The 22912-nt window shown below is 36.4% G+C and overlaps 2 protein-coding genes and 1 non-coding gene across 3 annotated transcripts; 2 read left to right on the top strand and 1 right to left on the bottom strand.

Moving 5' to 3' along the window:
- The first annotated feature begins 5800 nt into the window (after nt 1-5800).
- On the top strand, nt 5801-12039 carry LOC131144725 (U-box domain-containing protein 6-like). Its single transcript, XM_058093564.1, has 6 exons — nt 5801-6100; nt 6928-7021; nt 7388-7573; nt 8170-8277; nt 8752-9941; nt 10951-12039. The coding sequence occupies exons 2-6, from the start codon at nt 6962-6964 to the stop codon at nt 11744-11746; spliced, it is 2340 nt and encodes a 779-aa protein (XP_057949547.1). The 5' UTR covers nt 5801-6100; nt 6928-6961; the 3' UTR covers nt 11747-12039.
- A 7447-nt stretch (nt 12040-19486) lies between these two features.
- TRNAK-CUU (transfer RNA lysine (anticodon CUU)) lies at nt 19487-19559 on the top strand. The gene has a single exon. It is a non-coding gene; the product is annotated as a tRNA-Lys (tRNA).
- Nucleotides 19560-19853: 294 nt separating this feature from the next.
- LOC131144724 (uncharacterized) lies at nt 19854-22618 on the bottom strand. Its single transcript, XM_058093563.1, has 3 exons — nt 22504-22618; nt 22304-22355; nt 19854-20968 (listed from the first exon to the last, which is right to left on the bottom strand). Exons 1-3 carry the CDS (start codon nt 22548-22550, stop codon nt 20114-20116), a joined length of 954 nt encoding a protein of 317 aa, XP_057949546.1. The 5' UTR covers nt 22551-22618; the 3' UTR covers nt 19854-20113.
- Between the last annotated feature and the right edge of the window lie 294 nt (nt 22619-22912).

Raw genomic sequence — 22912 nt, 5'->3', positions numbered from 1 at the left:
CTTCTTTGATCTTCTACGTGGAATTCGCTTGAAAGACATAATCTTTAAGTCCATCGGGCTTCCATTTTCTTATATCTTATGTCTGTACTGAAATGTAAACCTTTTGACACATTAAGTGCGCACATAAGATACAGATACTTTATCAATATCAAAATAGGGATCGGACTCAAAAAGTTAACAATCTTCTCTTTTTTTATGATGACAAACACATCAGAGTAAAATGGGTTAAGCCTGAACAAGTTCCACCTTATAATATGCATAATTTAAAGATAAACATTATAACACAAGCATATTCATGAAAAAAATACATTGTAGTTAGATCAAGTATTTAGTTTTTGCATTAAAGCACATGCAAACATGCATGCAGCTCAACAAACCACTCGCACTTTTGGTCTTAACAAGATTTAACATTTTGCTCACAGGAAATCTTCCCCTTTTCTCATCAGCAAAAGGGTTAAGTTAAGTAAAAAAATATTTGTTCATTTAAAACAATTACTCCCCCATTTTGAAATACTTTCCCCCGTTAATCATATAAGCTCAATAATAAATTCTCCCCTTTTTGATATAGCATTTGGCCATAAAAATTTGCAAGTGTTTAAAATTTATAGCAATTTAGCACAAACGAAGCAAATTGTATAATTGGTCATAAAAGATTAAAATAACATGATAAATCAGGTCGAACAAGAAGTATTCTCAAACCATTACAATTTAAACACTACGTAAGACCCGTGAAAATTTTGAGTTTAAAACACACGACATATGATAGCAAGTGTAGGTTTGATCATAAGACTAATCTAACTAGTTCCCATGCATTTTCATATATCAACGAACCAATAATGCAATGCTCTAAAAAATATATATATAAATTTCATGACACAAAAATTTGTATAACATTTTTTATTGCATGTGCCATGAATCCATTTAAGCACACAGACAAGAAATAAGATATTTCTCATTTTAAAAACATTTCTTGCCATATATATATATATATATATATATCCCCCTTTGACATTTTCAAAAGGTACTGGGAGTGTGCTTGCTGAAAAAGAAACTTTAACTTAAAGCGAGCAAACAACATTTTTTGGTTTCTCATATAAGCACAATTCATAAAATTACTAAAAAAATTGTTAGCTTTGGTGTATTCCTAAAAGGGGGGTGAATTAGTATTTTAAAATTTATATCCTAAGTCAATCTGTTAGCAACAATATTACACAAACCTAAGGTCAATTTAATGCGTATAAAATAAATCAGTGTATATATTCAGCGGAAATTAAACAACACGAGTGATTTAACTAGACATGCACAATAAAGCTATAAAAGAAGACGATACCAAAAATGTTATCAAGGTTCAGCAAACTGCCTACGTCCCCACCTCTAGCTTGCAAGTCCGAAGATTCCACTAATGCTCACTTAACGGGTGGAACGACACCGATTACAACCAGATCAATTCACGGGGTTGAGTTCAACCTACAATCGCACCTTACCAGGATGGTGCACCTAATTTTCTTAACTGAGTTTAAACCAATCCGAAACTATTCAACAGGGCTAGTCTCCCTCTTCAAGCCCCCGCCTGGAATACAATAAATATAAAAATTTACGCACACAGAAATGCTTCTTACACAATAAGATTTGTACCACTAAGCACAAGCACTAATCAATGCACACCAAACATGTAAGAACTATAAGCTCGGTGCTCTATGTGTGCAATCAACACTCAGTTTAATGATTATTCTCAAGCAAATACTAGAGTGTTTAAATAAGCTATTCTTTGAAAACCAAGCATACCAAATCTCAATGTCAGATTAGTGTTTCAAAGATGCTAACAATAATATTCAAACAAACTCAAAAATATTTTCTTTAATGTAGCAAGCACAAGAGTTGTTTGAAAATGAGCTTGTAAAATAATTTTTGCACACAAAATATAAGCCTAAGGAATCTTGTAATATGAATGCAAAGACCCTCGAGCTACTGAGTTTCCCTACACAAGATTTATTTGTTAAAATCACTGGGAACAACTCTAGCCTAACTTTCAAGATAAAAATCAAACAATACAAACTTCAAAGTTGTGGGCTTTTTAGAATGGAGTACAAGCAATCTAGAAACTCTCACAATACATGGATAATCAAGGAATAAATGTATGAGAGTGAATGAGAGTAGTATGAGCCAAATAGGTTTTGGAAATTTTGAAAAAAATTTGGCTTAATGATTTTGCTAATCCACCCTTAATTTTGCAAATGAGCTTGTATATATAGGCATAGGCAAAATTATGACCGTTGGGGACTCAATGGGCATTATTAAAAAAGTTTTAAACCTGTTTAAAGAAAATAACCCCATTTAACCACTTTAACCTTGGTAAAAAAAATAAACAATCTGAGAGAAGATTACAGATCCAAACAGAAATTACAACAAATAAATATGTCGGGGTCTTCCTTTTTTTCAAGTTACTGCATGCTATCAATGTGATCCAACTTAGTATGATCCTACACACAAACTTGAAAGTCATCAAATACCAGAGTATTTGTCATTATCAAAATCGGGAATGACCCATAAGGTCTACAAAAATCAACCACAAGGATCCTAAATATATTAAACAATTCAAAATAAGGATCATATGTTACCATAAATGATTGTGGCTAATCAACATATTTCAAATTATGATTTGCAGTAAGAACAACACAATGCCACAATACATTTAAAACATATCTAAGTTAGACAAGTTAGAGAGCTTAACAAGATATAAATTTAATTTCAAGGACTCCCTCTATAAATTTGAGTATGAGCTCTAATGCCAATTGTTGGAAATGGTGTAATCCCAAAAAGGAGGGGGGGGGGGGGGTGAATTGAAAATTTAAAATTCTTCATAGGTTAAATCCTAATCACAAGCATTATTTCACAACCTAGGGTCTATCTACGCAAATACCAATTACCCAACAATTTAACATTGAGTAGGAATTATAACAGTTATAGTAAACTCAGTATTTTTCAAATATGTATGCAGAAATTCAAACGAAATAAAACCTTCACAATAATTTAAGTGCAAGCATACATTTACTGAAAGTAATGAGATAAGGGAAAGAGAAAGTGACACACGATATGTTATTGGGGTTCGGCTAATACTGCCTATGTCCCCGCCTCTAACTCGCAAGTTTGATGATTCCACTAAAACTCAATTGCGAGTGGAGCGACACCGGTTACAACCTCCATTTCCTTACTGGGTAAAGGAAACCTAGGTCAAATTAACAGGACTGACCCAAACCTTTACAATTCACTCCTTCATAGGGTAGAGTACACCCTCTTCAGGTCACGCTTAGAATACAATAATCAATACAAATTTTGTGTACAAATTATGTGCTTTTCCAACAAGCAAATATGTACTAATATGCACAATCAATGCACTCACAAATAGTAATAATTTATGCTCAAGTGAGATATGGTTAAGCTATATGTTAACTCTCAATTAATGTGTATATATTGTATATATATGAGAGTGATACCTTTGATTTAAAATAATATATTCAACAAACAAATAATCAAAGGACCTTAAACTTCTATGCAAATATCTTTGCAAATATTTTTGAAAGATTAAGCACAATCGAGATTAGGGATTCAAGCTTGCAAAAATATATTTTTATCAAATGGCACAAGCAAGCCGTTGAATCTGGCAATAAGGATACCAAGACTCAAAAGTAAGAATAAGTTATTCCGAATAATATTTATCAATAAAATGGAATGAGAATAACTTTAGCTTACTCTCTAAAAATCTATTTCAAATAATACAAAATGAGAGAGTTGTAAGCTTCAAGAATATGTATGAAATATGCACAACCAATAAGAAATCAAACTCCTTCTCAAGTTGCAATTAGTTTGCAAGCAAGAAGTATAACAAATGATTCGTAGTATGCTTTGGAAGATTTTTTAGCAATAAGAGGAATATAAGTATATAAAAAAAAAATTCGAGAATTCTTGTTAATGATTTTTGTTAATCTCTAGCTAATTAAGACAAATTAGAGAGTAGATATAGATATTAATGAAAAAATAACTGTTGGGGACACGGAGGTCTTTTTTGAAAAAGATTAATGATGTTTAAATAAGATTAACCTCATTTATCTATAGTAAAAATTTTCCAATCCAAAAGTTTTGGTCGTCAAACGCCTAGGGTCGATCGCCCGAACACTCACAATAGCTCACAAGCAATTTTCTAGTTCGGTCAACCATGGACATACTCAGTCGGCTGAGTTAGGCGATTTTACAAAGTTACGTGGTTTCGATTGTTTGGTGAGGGTTTCGGTTAGCCGAGTATTGAGTTTCGGTCAACCGAAGTCAATTTGAACAAACTGTTCAGTCGGCTGAAGAAGGTGGAGATGGTCACATCTTAGCTTCAGTCGACTGTAGACAATATGTTCAAATCATGTTCGGTCGGCTAATGTCTGATCAAACTGTTGACCTCTAACCTTTTTGGCTGATCGAGACATTTATAATGCCAAAAGTTCGTCGCCTGAGACCACTTAAAAGTGTGCGTTTAAGTCCTGTTTGGCCTCTATGCTTCATCAACCCTGTGTGAACAAGTATATGATTTTTAAGTTTGAAGGGTGATGGTTCCTATGGTCATTCTAAGGTCTCTTGAGCATAACTCCCTAATCATGCATGATATGCAAATATTATAGACCATAATATAAAAACCAAATGCAATTACAATTGAAATAAACAAATGTCTTCTTTTTTCTTTGCTCTTCTGCGTAGAATTCACCTGAAAGACATAATCTTGAAGTCCATAAGGCTTACATTTTCTTATATCTTATGTTCATACTGAAATGTAAACCTGTTTGACACATTAAGTGCACACATAAAATACAAATGCTTTATCAGCATCAAAATAAGGATCGAATTAAAAAAGTCAAAAAAATATATAATTCAACTCAATTAAATTTATTATGTAATTATTTTTGGCTTCTTCATTTCCTTATTTAATTCAAATTGGTATACTACTTCTCATATTTTTATGAAACAATATATATTCAATCTCTTTTTTTTATGTAATGATGCGTATTTATCTAGTACTCGAAAAAGGAAGACTCTAGTATATTATCTTAAATTGACTAATAATCTATAATACCCTTTAAAAATATATTGTCAGTAATAAATTTTAAATATTTATATTCATAATATATATTCATATTAATTATTAGTTATCTATTTTAAAAGTTCTTCTCAGAGTGAGTGTACGCTAAGAAGTTCAAAATGATTAATTTTGTTGGTGATGATGACATTAGTTTTCTTTTCTTTTCTTATGTCAATAGAAAGAAATAAAAGTAATATTATTTAAAAAAAATGATATTAGCGCACAATTTCATAATTTTTTATTACATAAAATGAGAATTGCATGACGTGGTCGATTTTTCTATCATATTATTTTTATTTTATTTTATTTTATTTTCTCTTAAAAATATGAAAAAGAAAAATTCATAAATATAAGGAATTAAATACCCTTGAGGTGAATGATTATAACGGGCTATTGCGTTGATAAAAGTGTGAAATTATGAGGACATTTTACACGTACTTTGCAAAAAATGAAATGTCTAACTTTGGAAATAATCGTACTGCGATTAGGGGTAATTTGGACATTTAAGTAGCATTGAGGACACGTAAGGTAACAGACAATCTTGAATGTCGGCAACTGTCGGCCGGTTAACCGGGGAGACAAACCCGGCCTAAAATTCCAAATTTGCGCTTCCGAAATTTTAAAAATTAAACTCCTAAAATAAGCAATTATTATTATTCCCCAAAAATTCACTGCTTTATCAGACTAGCATATTATATATGTTAATTTATTACAAGGTTTTATTTTAAATCGGTTTCCATATTCCTTTCTATTTACAACCTCTCGGAATATCCATCTTCTCCCTCCTCTCTCTCTCTCTCTCTCTCTCTCTCTCTCTCGCCTCTCTGTGCTGCCTGCGGCAAATTCGCTTATTGAAACAGCGGATCCGAGCGTGGGATGAGATGGAAAACAGATAATGGAAACGCCAATTTGCTGTGTTTCTGCTTTTATTTCTCTCGATGCTTGTTTATGAAGCCGCCTTGGATGATTCCGTTTATTCCGGTACGTTCCCGGTTTCAATCAAACCCTAGCTGGTGCGGGCTCGTCGGAGACTCGATTTGTTGCATTTAATTTTTATACTTGTTTGTGTTTTCTCTTTTGATTTGGGGGGTTCACGGGACGGGAATCGTGAAATCGGGAAATGCTGTTTTGTGAAGATAGTTTTTGCTTTTGTTTCCGTTTTAGATACGCTTTTGAGTCGCATTGACGTCGAGAATTCGAGTTTTTATGGTTGGAAACGTTTTCTTTGATTTTTTAAATTTCTTTCTAAAAAATTGTGTATTTTTCCTAATATTCTTTCCGCGGAATTGGAATTCCAGGGTCCGATGGTGATTTCTTTTTCTCGACATATTAGATGTCTTGGCTGGGTTGGTCATATTTTTATTTTTGCTTTTTTTTTTCCTTCTACGATTCTGAAAATTTTCATTCGATTTTGAACGCTTGATGTTCGAAGAAATGTCTTAGTCAAATTTTGTTGGTCTATCCTTGTTTCAATATTTTTACATACATTGTGGGATCAAAATCAAACTGTTCTCGTGGAATCCCGTCATCATTCAATAGCTATTGATGCAATCTCTTCCTATTTCTTAAGTGTTCAATCTTTATCCTTTGTAGCATGTCTTTTTTTTTTTTTTGAGAAATTTTTTTTTGGGTTCTTTGCCACAGGATGAGAAAACTGCCTTTTCAAAGTCTTAAAAACGATAATTCATTCCTTAATAGATTTTTAAGTTAATTGCCTCGTATAGTTTAGGTAACAGTGATGGCGAGTTGGTTGCAGTCATTCATTTATGCTCCTCTAATTTTCTTACTTTTTTATTTGTGTATTTCAGCTGATATAAACTTGGGTTGTAGTCTCCACGGTGGATGCCAATTATGGACATAGCTGAAGTTGAAGAAAATTTGTTTGCGGCTGGTGATGCCAAGGTAAATTTTTATCGGTCTGTGTCCTATGCAACTACTTATTTCCTCTCAATGGAGTTCTTTGAAAAATAGAAGTATTATCCCGAGGGATTCTGAAATGCCGTTTGGATTAATCTTTTGGGCTATTGAAAATAAAATGTACTTGTCTGTGCTTCGCATCAGATGATTAGTTTATAATTACAAATTTTGTTTTCCTATTTTCAAATTTAAGTTGATGTATTCAAAAATTTCTTTTATTTGGGACAACAGGCTGTATAGAATGATTATAGTTTCAGTTTGGAGAACGGCAATCTTTTCTACTATTATGCACACTTTATCTGTTTTAGTTCAATGGACAATGATAGAAGTGACTGAACGTTGCTTGTGCAGTTACATGGAGGCATGTGCAAGGTACTTTCTGCAATATATTGCAAAGTGTTGGGAATTTTCCCTGTCCTGGAAGCAGCACGGCCTAGGAGCAAATCAGGCATTCAGGCTTTATGTTCGTTGCACATAGCACTTGAGAAGGTTAAGAATATTCTTCAGCATTGCTCCGAATGCAGTAAACTTTACTTGGTATGTTTTCATACCCTTTGCACTAATATTTTTATGCTGTAATCGTTACTCTCATATGTGAGAATAAGCCTATAACATATGTGTGCGTGCCATGTATGCGTGCTTCCAAGCACATGTGCTTGTACAGTATTAGGCAAATGATAATTTTATCTGTTGATGTTTCCATTTAATTCTCTTGCTGCTGAGTTGTCAGGTGTGTCCATTTGGTTAAGACAATGCTTGGGTAGCTCTACTTTGAATTTTTATTACTTATTCAATGAATCTTAATTGTTTATTCATTATGAGCATTGCATTTTAAATATGCCTGTCTGATGATTATAACCTGAATACTGAACATTTGTATGGTTCTGATTAATGATTTTAATTTTTAAGTAATTGATTTGTAGTTTCTCGTTGATTTCAAAGTAAATGAGTATTGAGGCCATATAGTGGGGCATGTTATATTTTGTTTTGTTTGCGTTCTTTGTTGATACAAAGCTTTATTAATGGCTTTGCTGCAACATTTTGGTTTCATGTCATTTCCTTTGAGAGTAGCAGTCTTTTAAGTTCCGTCACGAATAATTTTCTAATGGAACCATTATACCCTTATCATGCAGGCTATAACTGGTGATTCTGTAGTTATAAAATTTGAAAAGGCAAGATTTGCACTTGCAGATAGTCTTAGGCGTGTTGAAGATATTGTTCCACAAGCTATTGGTGGTCAGGTAATAATCTGTTATGACATTTTTCAGTCTATTTTCTTTTTAGTAGCTATATACAGATAGGTTTCATGTTTAATTTTTTCAATTGATTTCAACTAGTTAGGTATTCAATAAGCTTGAAAACATATGTGCGATTTTGTATTTGTAATTTCATGCTAGTGCAGACGACCCTCCTAGAAATATTTGTAGGCGAAGAAATTACTAGCTTAGGTTCACCCAACTGTACCTATAGTAGAAAGCTTGAGGGCAATTTCATACTGAATTTTAATGAAAGCAAGCCCCATATATATTATGCCAAATGAACTTTACAACCCTACTTTAAAATTGTTTCAATTAAAAGTGTTTACTTCTCCTAAATGGTCCTCTAAATGATAATGGTAACTTGCAGGACATTTATTAGGCTGGTGAGATTTTATTCTCCATGTTGTACTTGTTTTTTCTTTTTTCACGCTAACATTTTGAACATTGTCATTTCAGATCTCAGAAATTGTAAGTGAACTTGAGGGTACTGTTTTCTCATTAGATCCATCAGAGAAGCAAGTTGGGGATGAAATAATTGCATTGCTTCAGCAAGGGAGAAAATTTGACACTGACTGTAGTGACAATAGTGAGCTTGAATTATTTCACCAGGCCGCTCTTAGACTTGGGATTACATCTTCAAGAGCAGCTCTTAGAGAGAGAAGGGCTCTCAAGAAGCTCATAGAAAGAGCTCGTATTGAAGAAGACAAGCGGAAGGAATCAATTGTTGCTTTTCTTTTGCATCTTATGAGAAAATATTCCAAGCTATTTAGAAGTGAGTTCTCAGATGACAATGATTCACAGGGTTCAGGACCTTGTTCACCCACTGTTAAGGAATCTCTTGAGGATGGTGGAGGACCTGGGGCCAACGGTCAGGTCTATGAGCGACATATTTCCAAACTTAGTTCTTTCAGTTTTAGGCCAAACAATAGAAGATCGGGACTTATGCCTGTTCCACCAGAAGAGTTGAGATGCCCAATTTCATTGCAGCTTATGTATGACCCAGTCATTATCTCCTCTGGGCAAACATATGAAAGAATCTGCATTGAGAAATGGTTCAGTGATGGTCACAACACCTGCCCAAAGACTCAGACGCAGCTAGATCATCTTTGTTTGACTCCTAATTACTGTGTTAAGGGTCTCATAGCTAGCTGGTGTGAACAGAATGGAGTTCTTGTTCCTGATGGCCCCCCAGAGTCTCTTGATCTTAATTATTGGAGGTTGGCATTGTCTGAGAGCGACTCTGTGAATTTGAAATCAGTGGACAGCATTGGTTCCTGCAAATTAAAGGGAGTGAAGGTTGTCCCCTTGGAGGAGAGTGGTACCATTGAGGAGGCTGAAGGAAATGGAGTGGCAGAAGAGGAAGATGTGCCTGCTCATGAGGATGAGACTGAGCTTAATTTGTTGGAAAGATATGAGAATTTCCTGAAGGTCTTGGATGAAGAGCAAGACTTGAAGAAGAAGTGCGAAGTGGTTGAGCAGTTAAGACGCATACTGAAGGATGATGAGGAGGCCAGGATCTTTTTGGGAGCTAATGGGTTTGTTGAAGCACTGGTTCGCTTTTTGGAGTCAGCTATGTGTGAAAGGAATGAAATGGCTCAGGAAATTGGGGCTATGGCTCTCTTCAACCTTGCTGTTAATAATAACAGGTTGTTACTCTTCCCAAGTTTAAAAAAAGCAAATACAATTTTTGGTTATGATATATGAATTAGTTGCAACTAGTAAAATGTGTGACAGTTATGAGGGCTTTACAACATAAAGTTGAATCCTGTTACAATAAATATTTGAACTAAGAACCTGATTTTTGTTGATTATGGACTTTTGTACCAATCAGATCATCATGCTGATCTGGTTGGTTGTTTGTGGCGGTAATGTCATTATGTTGTTTCTTACTCAAATCATAAATTTGCTAATATTCAATTGCAGCGTTAAGTACAAGTTTCATGACTCAGTTGACTTACTTGGATACCCTTTAGTTTTCACGTAACCCTGCAATTTCTGATTAAGTTTATAGTGTTATATATATATATATATATATATATATATTTTACCTGGTATATCAGTGTAAAATTGGACATCTGCTATGTTAGATTATAAGAATTTTTCATTGAAAACTGAGTAACATTTTTCAAGCAACTTTTGTCTCATGCACAAATTCTCAGCTGAGGATGAAGATTTTGACCATCAAATTAGAATAAAAAACCTTTTGGACAAGCAAAACACATTGTGGAAAAAAAAAAGAAGGTGCAAATTAGAAGTTTCAAGGTTATTGCCAGCTGCATTCCACTCATGATCATCAATCTTTGTTGTCACAATCTTTGTTCATTTGATTTTATAGAATCACTTATTGTTATCATTTATTGGAACCAAGCATGTACTATAATCATTCAAATGCATATACTTTTCAGGGTGGTATCCTGTTCAAGCAGTAAACATTTTTTTTTTTAATTTTAAATCTATATGAAGATATGTTGTCTCATAGACTCATTATACAGAGGCAGATGGGATTAATTTTTTATTTACTAATCTTGAATTGTTAGAAACTAAATTTGTTATATTTGGAACTATCATATGGTATTTGGTTTTATTTCTCTACTGTATTTTATTAAACCATGGAAATGTGTTGCAATATTATCTTCATCCGTTCTTGCTTTTCAGAAACAAGGGAATGATGCTAGGGACGGGAGTAATTTCATCACTAGAGGAAATGATTTCCAATTCGAAAACTCAGGGATCAGCGACAGCATTGTATCTGAACCTTTCCTGCCTCGAAGAAGCTAAGCCGACCATTGGCTTGAGCCAAGCTGTACCTTTTCTAATCAAGCTCCTTCAAACTGAAACCGAACTCCAATGCAAGCTTGATGCTCTGCATGCACTTTACAATCTCTCCACCCACCCGTCCAATATTTCAGGCCTCCTCAGGGCAGGCATCATCCATGGCCTTCAATCCCTTTTTTCGGCATCCAGTGAGCACACGTGGACGGAAAAGTCTATAGCTGTGTTGATAAACTTAGCTTCTAGTAAATCAGGAAAAGACGAAATGGCTTCTTCCCTGGGCCTTATCAGTGGCCTTGCTACTGTACTGGACACGGGCGAGCCGACAGAGCAAGAGCAAGCTGTGTCGTGTCTTTTGATCTTGTGCAACGGGAATGAAAAATGCAGTCAAACGGTCCTGCAAGAAGGGGTGATACCTGCACTAGTGTCTATTTCTGTGAATGGGACGGCGAGAGGTAAAGATAAGTCTCAGAAACTTTTGATGCTGTTCCGGGAGCAGCGGCAACACGACCCATCACCTGTCGAGACGCATCAACAGCAGCAGCCTGAGAAAAGCAACGAGGCTGTGTTGATGCCGGGTCCAGAGCAGCCAAATCCATTTCATAAATCAGTTTCCAAAAGGAAGATGGGGAGGGCATTCAGTTTCTTATGGAAAAACAAGAACATCTCAACTTACTGAGTGTCAAAAAGGATTTCTCCCCTGGGTGGAGGGTCAGTGATGCATGTAAATTTCTGCTGTATCTCCTTTCTTTTAATTTTCTTTTTGTCCTGTCCCCATGGGCATAATTTATTTTTCTTGTTTTGCTTACGAAGAGAAAAGAGAGAATGTACAGGCCCCTGTAATTTATGGATTTTTGTTTCTACTTTTCTCTTGCCTTCCTCTTTTGGTAGGAGTACATGTATATGTAATTTAAGTGCTCTTAGCTATAATTGTAATCAGGATTAGGGCTTAGCTCAGCCCTGTTGTTTTCTCTTATGTTTTCTACTGCGATTAATCCAACACCTTCACGTCAATCGACACAGCCCTCTTTGGATTTCAAGTTTCTGTGTGAAGGCCACACTTTGCACCCAACCCAAATAAAGGGTTTGATGGTATTGTAGGAAAAAAAGGTGAATTGAATATCCGTGATGCTGCACTTGGGGATATGAAATTTGGACGATCTAAAGAAATTGAAACACTACTTGAGGGATATGTTTTTTTCTAAAATAAATAGGTCCAATGCTGTTGACGTGAACCTTTTAAATTGTTCTCGTGAGAGGAAACCCTAGTCGCCGTCGCGGCTGACGACGACGGCGTTGGAGATTCTGCCCGCGAGGTTTTTTCTGTGAATCCGTCGTGACGAGAGACAACGACGTGCTCTGTTTTGACTGGTTGTCGTTTCGTCGTCCCAACCGTTGGGTGTAAACGAAAAACGTCGACGACACTCTGCTCTCTGCTGCACGACGACGGTACTCTGCTCTCTGCTGCACGACGGCGTTGGAAGCTCTCCGCAAGGTTTTGGTTAGACGAGGGGTTTTGTGCCCCAGACGGCGTTGCGGCCAGTGGGTGTTTGGCTGTTGCTTGTCTCTGAATGACGACGGCACTCTGCTCTCTGCTGCACGCTGGCGTTGGAAGCTCTCCGCAAGGCTTTGCTCTGCCTCTGTTCAGCGAGGAGTTAGACGAGGGGTTTTGTGCCCCAGACAGTGTTGCGGCCAGTGGGCGTTGGCTGTTGCTTGTCTTCGCCAGCGACGCCTTCTCTGCCGCGTTGAAATCGCCTCAGCGTCTTCGAAGTGGCAGCGGTCATCGGAGAGCAGCTGCGGCGTCGGCGTTGGTAGCGAGTTGGGCTGCGAGAGACGGAGACAACGACGAAGGCGAACCTGCGTGGGCGATATACGGTGGGCGTGAAGAAAGATCTTACCTTTCGGTGAAACAGGCGAAGCAGAATGAACTGAGAATCAGATGCTTGGCTAGCAAACAGGCATTGAAGAAAGATCTTACCTTTCAGTGATCTCCGAGATTGCAGGTTTGGTTTTTTATTTTTATTTATTGTTCTTATTTATTTTTTAGTGGTCAATATGGAAAACATGTAATTTTCTTAGATATGACTGAGCCATCTTCGGTAGCTGCTACCAGAGGGTTGAGGGGAGGTGTCGATGCTAGTATACAGGAGACAGGGAGTGGTTCGGGGGATGTTAAGGTCGAAAAGGGGGAAGGTTTCGCTAGGGGAAAATCGTTTGCGGAAGCCTTGAAGAGACCAATTCCATATTCAAAATTCAAAATCCCATTGAGGAAATCGGAACTAATTAATAGGGAATTAGGTTTTGTTTTCTCTGATGTGGAGATGAAAAAGGTTGCGGAGGATCTGAAGTTTGCTTTGATGCTTAAATTTCTTTCTGCAAGACCGTGTATCGATGTCCTTCGGAGGCATATTATCCAATCTTGGGGCCTCTCTAAAGTTCCTATGATAAGTTTTATGGATAACTATCATGTTTTGTTGCATTTGGTAAATGAAAAAGATTACATTCATGTATAGGCACTAGAAGGAAGATGGGTGGCAGGGTGCTAATTTCGGATTTTTAACTGGTCCGTGAATTTTGATATCAACAAGAAGCCATCAATCGCACATCAGTAGATTTTCTTACCAGGTCTGTCTTTACATTTATATAGAATGAACTGTTTACAGAGTTTGGCCACTAGATTCGGTAAATTCTTGGGAACAGATAATGCCACATTATATAGAACACGAGCCATGGGTGCGAGATTATGTGTTGAAGTGGATTTGCAGAAGGATCCTGTGGAGGGTTTTCCGTTGGTGGTAGGACAAAAACAGAATTGGCAAAAGGTAATATATGAGAAGAGGAGTTTCTATTGTTACAAATGTTGTAGGCAAGGTCACACTGAAGTAGTATGCTGGTTTGGAGTTAAGCTTAAGGATAAAAAGAAGGTAGGTTTGAGGAAGGAGGTAGATGGGATGGTTTGGAAAGAAGTTGGTAGAAAAGAGAATATGATAGTTGAAGAGGAAGGTCATGTTTTGAAGAGTCAGGAACAATGGGTGGAGGAGACGAAGGATGAAAATGTGAATGGTCTGTCAAATGTGATTGAGAAAAATAAAGAAATTGTGAATGAGGTTAATAATGTGGGTACTAAAAAAGTGGAGGAAGTTAATTTGGTAGAGAAGAATTGTGGAGAGAAGGCCGATCGTTGTAAAGACCAGAAGTCATGGGCGGTAGAGGTGCAGGTAGAACTAAGAGATTGTTCTAGGTCCGTTCAGGAAATCGAAGTTGTTTATGAAGGAGGGAGGGGAAAAGTTGAAAAGGATAAGGATGGAGTATTGATTTTAGTGGAGGAAGTGGATGAGAGAGAGAGAGAAGTGGAGGGTGGAGTGTGGAGGGATAATTATGAGGTGTTATCTGAGGGAGATTTGAAAATTTGCGTTGATACTCAAAAAGATTATTATTTTGATTCAAGTAATGTAAAAGTGGGTGAATCGGAAGGAAGAAATAAAGATGATGGACAAGTGAGAAAGTCTGAGAGGTCTAAGGCAGTACCTCAAAAGTTGAACCTATGATAGACAAAATTATGTTTAGGAATATAAGAGGGTTGAGCACGTCGAAGAGAAGATTGAAGCAAATTGTGAAGGATCAGAAAGTTTCGATTTTGGTAGTTTTGGAACCTTTTCAAGATATAGAAAAGATACAAATATGGGCGATGTATTTGCAATTTACTAACTTTTGCTCTAATGTTGAGGAAGGTGGGAAGATTTGGTTGTTCTGGAAAGACGATGTTCAAGTGGATTGGATGGGTACCTTAAATCAATGTGTGACAGTTTTGTTAACAGAGGCTAGAGGCTCCCTACTTATTACTTTTGTATATGTTAAATGTTATTATATTGAGAGAAGAGATTTATGGGATCAACTTTAGGGGATGTCGAGTGTTGATGTGGCTTGGGTTGTTATGGGAGATTTTAATGTAATTCGGTCAGATGAGGAAAGGGTGGGAGGTAGACCTCGCTTGAGTTCATTTATGGCTGAATTTAATGGTTGTATTAATAGCTATGAGTTATTGGACCTCAAATTCGAAGAAATTCAATTTTCTTGGTGTAACGGCCAACAAGGTTTGAGAAGAAGTTGGGCGAAACTGGACAGAATGTTGATTAATAATGTTTTTTCTATAAAATATGGTAAAGTTAAGACTTCTTTGTTGAAAAGAAATACTTCAGATCATTCTCCTATCTTATTACAGTTGAGTGCGAATATGGAGAGGTATGGGCCAGCGCCTTTTAGGTTTCAGAACATGTGGACGTCACATGGGGATTTTTTTGGAAATGGTTAAACCATCTTGGAGAGAACACATTGTGGCGGATTCAGGATTGTGTAAATTGGCGGGTAAATTAAAAAGACTAAAACAAAGGCTTAGGGTGTGGAATAAACAGACTTTCGGTCGTGTTAGTAGTTTTATTCGAGAGTTGGAGGAAAGGGTGGACAAATATGAGAATTTACTGCAAACAGAATACTCGGAATCAGTTGAAGAAGAGTTCCTTATTTCTAAGGCTAAATTGGAGGTTTGGTATAAAAGGGAAGAGGTTAGATTGGCGCAACAAGCAAAGATGAAATGGTTGATAGATGGGGATCAGAATTCAAAGTTTTTCCATGCCGTGATTACGCAAAAAAGGAGAAATTCTTGTGTTAATTCAATGATGCTTCCTGATGGTTCGGTGTTGGAAAATATGCAGATGGTCCATGATGGGACTATTAAGTATTTTGAGCAATTCTTGGGATAAAATAGTTCAGTACAAAGGTTAAACCTAGAAGATATCATCCATTCGGTAGTTTCTGAGGAGTCTATATGTCAGCTAAGGGAAGAATCGACTGAGGAGGAGGTTTATAAAGCTATTTCGTCTATTTATGTGAACAGTAGTCCAGGTTCGGATGGGTTTGAGTCTTCTTTTTATATTACCTGTTGGAAGATTATTAAAAATGATGTGATGAATGCGGTGAGAGAATTCTTCAAAAGTGATATATTGCCTCGGTATTTTTGTTCCTCTTTCATAATGCTTATTCCTAAGGTAAATGATCCTCATTCTTTTGATAAATTTTAGCCGATAAGCCTTTGTAACGTTATCTATAAAATTTTCTCAAAAAATCCTTGTTGGTAAGCTTTCGATGGTGATGGGCGATTTAATATCTTTAGAATAAGGTGCTTTTATGAAAGGAAAGAGTATTTTTGAAAATATAATGCTTACTCAAAAGATGACAAAATTATTACATAGGCGGGCGAGAGGAGGTAATATAATGCTAAAACTTGATATGAGCAAAGCATATGATCGAGTGGAGTGGCAGGTGGTAGATCAGATTTTTCAGGCTCTTGGTTTTCCAAATTGGTTTTGTAAGTTGATTCAAAATTGTATTTCCACTCCATGGTTTTCTGTCATGATGCATGACACTTATAGAAGTTTCTTCAAGTCAAAAAGGGGATTAAGGCAAGGGGATCCGTTGTCGCCGTATATTTTCATCATCATGGAAGAAATTCTTTCTAAATTAATTAAAAAAAAGTTGGCTGAGAAGCGGATTTTACCATTTGCACACCCGTGTGGTGCACCTATTATATCGCATTTAATGTACGCGGATGATGTTGTTATTTTTGCTAATGCTGGGAAAAAATCTGTTAGTCAGTTAATGGAGGTGATTAAGGAGTATGAAAATTGGACTGGTCAAAGGGTGAATAAAGATAAATTAACTATTTTTTTCTCAAACAAATTGGATGTTCAGAGGAAAGGAGAAATTCTTCAAAAGATTGGTTTTATTGAGGGTAAATTTCCATTTACGTATTTGGGTGTGCTAATAGTGGATGGTAAATTGAAAGGCTGTCATTTTGACCCTTTAATCCAAAAAATCAGTAAGGGAGTTGATGGTTGGAAAAGTAGACTATTGTCTAAAGGAGGTCGTCTTGTTTTGTTGAGAAATGTGCTTTCAAGTATGTCATTGCATCTGTTAGATGTTCTAAATGTTCCGAAACTGGTGATTAAAAAGATACAAGGTATGTTTACTTCTTTTTTCTAGGGATTTAAGGATGAAAAAGAAAAAATGAAATGGAGGGCTTGGAAGAAATTGTGTGTTCCTGTGGAGGAGGGGGGTATTAGAGTAAGGGACATTTCGGAAGTGCAACAATCCTTGTTCATGAAGTTTGGTTGGCATTTATTAACACAAAATTCTTTATGGGCTATATTTTTTAAAGTTAAATATGTCAAAGGAGGACATATTGCTCTTTACAGATCGCATGGATCGGATTTGTCCTTTTGGAGGAAAGTTTTGCAGCGTATGCTTGAACTGTTAAGTAAATCTAAGTGGAAGCTTAGAGAAGGAGGTGTAAATTTGTGGTATGATAAGTTTCTAGATTCGGGACCTTTATTTGTAGATTGTCCAAATGGTGCATATTCTCATATCAAATTAAAAGATTTGGTTATCAATAATACGTGGGATGTGAAAAATTTGCAGAAGATTCTGGGGTTTAGTAAAGCGTTTGAAGTGATGGAAAAGGTAGGAAATCTTAGAAATTCTTCGAATATTCTGTTATGGCTCCCGGAAAATGATGGTTACTTTAATACAAAATCTGCATGGGATGTTATCAGAGTTAGAGCTCCAAATTTTGATTGGGCTAAGTGGGTTTGGAACAAATGGTTACCGAAGAAAATTTCTATCTGTATGTGGAAGGCTGCTTTTGAGTGCCTAAGTGTTGATGAAAATATAAGAAGGGTGGGCGTTTCACTTGTTTCGGCGTGTAATTGTTATGAGATGAGGCAGTCAGAAGATTTGGAGCATGTGTTAAATAAGGGAGAGCTTGCTTCTGAGGTTTGGATGAAGGTTTCAGTGGAGGTAGGTGTCCCGTTCCTTAAGCAACAAAGTTGGAAAGAAAGAGTCCAAATGTGGTTTAATAAGACTTCCAAGTTCTCTCAATTGGGTTCATTGATGAGTTTGATTCCTTATTTAGTAGTTTGGAGGCTATGGAGAAGGAGATGTGTGGCTAGAATGGGAGGAAAATTAGAGAGTAGTACTGATGTGTGGCTCTCCATTAAGTATTGGGTGGGGTTTTTGAGTAGGAATATGACAAAAATGGTTCAGTTAAAGGATGCTGATTTTCGGGTATTGTAGAATTTGGAAGTGCAAATTGTGAATAAAAGAATTAAAACAATGCAAAGTGTGAGATGGCTAAAACTGAGGCAAGGGAGGTTGAAACTAAATTTGGATGGGAGCAATCTGGGGAACTCAGGACCGGCGGGTGGTGGTGGCATCCTTAGAGACCATGCAGGTTCTTTTGTGATTGGTTTTTCAAAATATTTTGGTTCTTGTTCAAATAATGAGGCTGAATTGAGAGCTGTACTGGAAGGAATATTGATTTGCAAACATTTGGGCCATACTTGTATCGATATTGAATGTGATTTGAATATTATAGTTAATTGGATAAGAGTTAGGAAGTGCTCCTTGTGGTATTTGTGGGATTTTTGGGAGCAGCTTATTGGTTTATTGGAGGGAGTTGATTTTTTCGATAAATCATTGGTATAGAGAAGGGAACAAAGTGGCAGATGCGTTGGCTCGACATGGTGCTATGGGGAGGAATAGTTTGTTTACAAATAGTAGTCAACTCCCGAGAGTTTGTAATGGTTTGTATAAATTGGAGAAGATGGGAACGGCTTATATGAGGTATGTTTAGTTGATTTCCTTTTGATTTTTGCTTATGCTTTATGATAATTATCTTTTGTTTTATTTTGTTGCGTGAGGTTTGTTTTGTAGGTTTTGTTTTGTTTTGTTTTGTTTTGTCTTGTAATTCAGTATTTGGCTGGATGTTAGGTTTGTTCTTTGGGAGGTTTTAAACGTGTTGTCTTTTGTTTCTCTCATTGATAGTCTTATAACCACGGTATTCTTTCGCCAAAAGTGAGGAATTATCAATAAATAATTGGAGGTACTGTCCTTTTTAAAAAAAAAAAAAAAATGCTGTTGACGTGAATGGTTAAGTTGACTTGATTGTGAGTTTTTGAAAAATTTGAGCTCTACTCCATTAAATTCAATTTGATTATAAAGAGTAGTACAAAAAATAATAAATATCAATGAATTAAACATATAATTTATACAATCTAAAAATGTTAAGATTTTATAAAAATACGATTAAATTATGCTCGCAAGTAGTATTGTGAAATTTCTAATTACTTATTTGAGTAGCACTTCTCAAAGATTTGGGAGTTTATGTCATTTATTTTCACATCTTGTTGTAAACTTAAGACATTATGTTATTTTTGTTTGGAAGCGTAAATTTTAAATTTCAATAAAATTTAATATAATTTAATATTATATTTTTTTATTCAAATCCTCATTTTAAGGTATGAATTTTTGGGTAGGTCATGTTTCAATTATTAAATAATTAAAAAAATTTTACACACTTCACCAAGCCCGTCTAGCTCAGTCGGTAGAGCGCAAGGCTCTTAACCTTGTGGTCGTGGGTTCGAGCCCCACGGTGGGCGTGTAACTGTACTTAGGTTTTCACTGAATTCTCCTTTTTCGTGTCTAACATGCCTTACTCATTTAATACTTGCCTCATTTAATACTTGCCTCATTTAATGTAAGTCCAGATAAGGAAGATTGCAGCTAGAATTACACACAAAACTGATAGGACAGAGGAAAATATTTGCCAATTAAATGCTGAAGGAAATCCAATCTGCCACAATCAAACACAATCTACAGATTATCCATATCTTCCCACATTCAATTTATCCGAATTTTCCACGAGGCCTTGAACCATACTCACAAGCAACATATACTGGGAAACTTATTTTCCAAATCATATTAATGATTCTTTCAACCAGGTTCCTTGTCAGAACATGCGAAAAAAGTGCTTAAATTCATTCCTGCTGTACATTAACTTGCACCAAAATAAGCTATTAAGAATTTAGTTAAAAATTCCGTCTTCATCTACACAACACATGGCATCTACATTCAACTGGGAGGATTTCTTATTGGCATAGCCAAATTTTATGCTTGCACATGAAACATATCATGCCAGCCCTACCAACCTGCTTTATGGTGGAGTCATGTGCCAGCTCGACTCGAAGAGTCGAAGAATTCGATCGTCATCCATGGTTGAGCCTTCATCGCTTTTATCTACTTCTCTTGCCTCATTTTCCTCAGTTACTTCTTCAATTATTTTTTCTTCCTTCTCCTCAATGTCTTCTTCTTTCTCCTCAGTGTCTTCTTTTGTCCCCTTCTCTAAAACTTCTTTGTGGCTGCACTTCATAGCATCCGGCAAAGATGGTGTCCCAGCTTCCGCTTGTGAGGTATCAGATATGGGAGAAAACTTTTCCACAGTCTCACTTTTACGTGGAGATTCAACAGGGTCAAGAGCATTGTCTCCCAGTGAGGATTCAGGGTTAACCTCACTGTAGCTCACATCGATCACGATCTCCTTCTCCCTTGCATTGTCTGATTCAACGTATGTCAATGAATAGATCAAAAATTTCAACCAGGAGATAACTTGAACCAATGCCCATTCTAGAACTGAACCTTCACGAACACTCATAAGGAATTTGTCTATAGCATTTTCGAGTTTCTCGGGAAGGATCTCAACAGTTTGGATGACCTTATCAATCCTGTTGAGAAAGCGGGTTGACGGTGGGAATAGGTTCTCAACCATGCTTTCAATAGCAAGGATGTAGCTGTCAAAATAAAAGAGGATTGCCACCCACAAATATTCAGCAGCATATACAAATGGGTAGGCAAAACGGGCTAATCCAGCTCCCCTTTTTATCACCGAGCCTATCAGTCGAATTTCTTTAGATTTTGTGAAGGAAATGTGCACAATTGCTATGAGAGAAACTCCAAATGTGTGCAGCGGACGCCGGTGACCAGAAATCAGTCTGGTGGCTGCGGCTGATTCCTGAGAATTTGCAAGTCGAATGTTAGAACTTGTATAAAATGCATAATACAATTCCATCCATAAAGAATTACAGACATTGACAATTTATGAACTCCACAATTTGCCAATGATTGACAAATTTACAAAACAAGAACAGTTTCCATTTGGTAATTCTTGATATTGAGTAATCTACATTATTTGTCATTTGAAGCTGCCCAAAATGAAATATTGGTCTGTAAACACACAATTCTGAATGCGAAAGCTAATGGATGAAACAATGAAATACACTAAATCTTCCACGCTTTGGAGCAAAACAAACTTGAGAACCAGTAAAAGAAAGCTGCATTTCTATGTGATCACAATGGGGGTAAGCCATTCCTTCAAAAATGGGCATTAGCATGAGAATGATATGATACTCCCACCCTATTCCTAATACCATAAATGAAATAAGAAGGTGAGGACACAACAACAACAACAACAAACACAACAACAAAACCAAGCCTTAGTCCCACTAAGTGGGGTTGGCTATATGAATCCTTTTCCGCCAATTTATGCGATCATTGACCATTTCTTTTGATCAAGGATATTAAATCCTTACTTACTATCTCCTCCCAAGTTATAAGAAGGTGAGGACACGTGCAACAAAAATTAACAAGAGGTATTTTGTGCAGGTGTAGTATAGTTGGTATACTGAAATACCATGAAAAAATGAACTTCATTACTGGGTTCCTCATCCCTTGGGCATGGATGCCCAACACAGCTGGTTTGCCAGCAAGAGACATAAGTCAATCTATTGGGATCCTAATCAAGATTCTTTTATGTTCAATTTGACTTGCAATTCGTAAACAGCGAAAGGATCCTCAAATACTGATCTTCACTCTTTTCATGAGCTAAAAGTTTGTCAAAGATGGTAAGCAAATTGGGAAAAAGAAAATCATAAAAGCTACTGATTCTAAAGAGCAAAGGAAGCTTTAATGAATCTTAATCAACTTTCAGCATTATTCAGCTTTTTGCAAGCTTCCATTTATGTGGGTCTATCTGTTCATACATACAAAAAAGAGTTAATTCTTTTTTTTCCCCCCAATTTTTTCACTTTTTTTGGGGTGAATAATCTCGACAGCATATTGCTTTTCTCCAGTAGCTTGCAATCTTTTCCTCCATCGTCTGGGCAATTCACAAAATGATCATCGTCAACGATGGGGAAATTGTGCATAACCCTCTTTTGCAGTACCCCCTCCCCCCCCCCCCCACAAAAAAAATCATCATCTTCATGCTTCATACTTCTCAAATGCTAAAATTATACAACTAAACACAAATTATTTTTGTACAAATAAGTGTCGAGATCGATCTTCATACCGTCGTCGACAGTGGCGCCGTCGCATCCATGATGCTTCGGCAGATTGACCTCCTTGCAGAGCAAAAAAATTTCCCAGAACAACGGAGATGGATTTGGAAAAAACCCAGAAACCAGATCAAAGGGAACAAAGAATTATTCCATGAAAACAGGGTGCGTTGTGATTTATGTGTGAAATTGGGAAGAGAGGTGAGGGAAATACCAGAAGATGAGTAGCAAGAGGCGCACAGAAGACAGGTTGTTGAACATATTAGCGCAAACAGGGGAGGGGAAGGGAAGGGCAGAGAGGCTGCGCTATTCTTTTAATATCCTAAATTGGTTGACCCCTGTTTTTTTTGGTTCATTTAATTATTTTGGCTATATTTAGAACTGTCAACTGAGATTTGGCAGGCTGTCCGTATTTAGCATTTTGGCTTTGTTAGGAAGTATGAATTGATATATGTTATTTTGTAGAACGTGTGTATTATATATGATCTTGAATACGTTATAACTTTTAATATGTCACATAATGACTTACCAATATAATTTTTGCTTGTATAAGAACATACTTTAGAATCAAAATGGAGATAAATAAGATAATTATCAAAATCTAGTTCTTATTTTTTTACTTT

Source organism: Malania oleifera, chromosome 12, assembly GCF_029873635.1.
Source record: "Malania oleifera isolate guangnan ecotype guangnan chromosome 12, ASM2987363v1, whole genome shotgun sequence".
NCBI lineage: Eukaryota > Viridiplantae > Streptophyta > Magnoliopsida > Santalales > Ximeniaceae > Malania > Malania oleifera.
Note: the sequence above shows the minus strand (reverse complement) of the source record. Positions and strands in the feature narration are given on the sequence as shown.

Bases quoted from the DNA above. Each gene is read 5' to 3' on its own strand.
- LOC131144725 (XM_058093564.1), top strand. From the start codon at position 6,962: ATGCCAATTATGGACATAGCTGAAGTTGAAGAAAATTTGTTTGCGGCT. The intron at 7,022-7,387 runs GTAAATTTTTAT...TTGCTTGTGCAG, and splicing joins TTGCGGCTGGTGATGCCAAG to TTACATGGAGGCATGTGCAA. The intron at 7,574-8,169 runs GTATGTTTTCAT...CTTATCATGCAG, and splicing joins AATGCAGTAAACTTTACTTG to GCTATAACTGGTGATTCTGT.
- LOC131144724 (XM_058093563.1), bottom strand. From the start codon at position 22,550: ATGTTCAACAACCTGTCTTCTGTGCGCCTCTTGCTACTCATCTTCTG. The intron at 22,356-22,503 runs GTATTTCCCTCA...TTGCTCTGCAAG, and splicing joins CTCTTGCTACTCATCTTCTG to GAGGTCAATCTGCCGAAGCA. The intron at 20,969-22,303 runs GTATGAAGATCG...GCAAATTCTCAG, and splicing joins CGGCGCCACTGTCGACGACG to GAATCAGCCGCAGCCACCAG.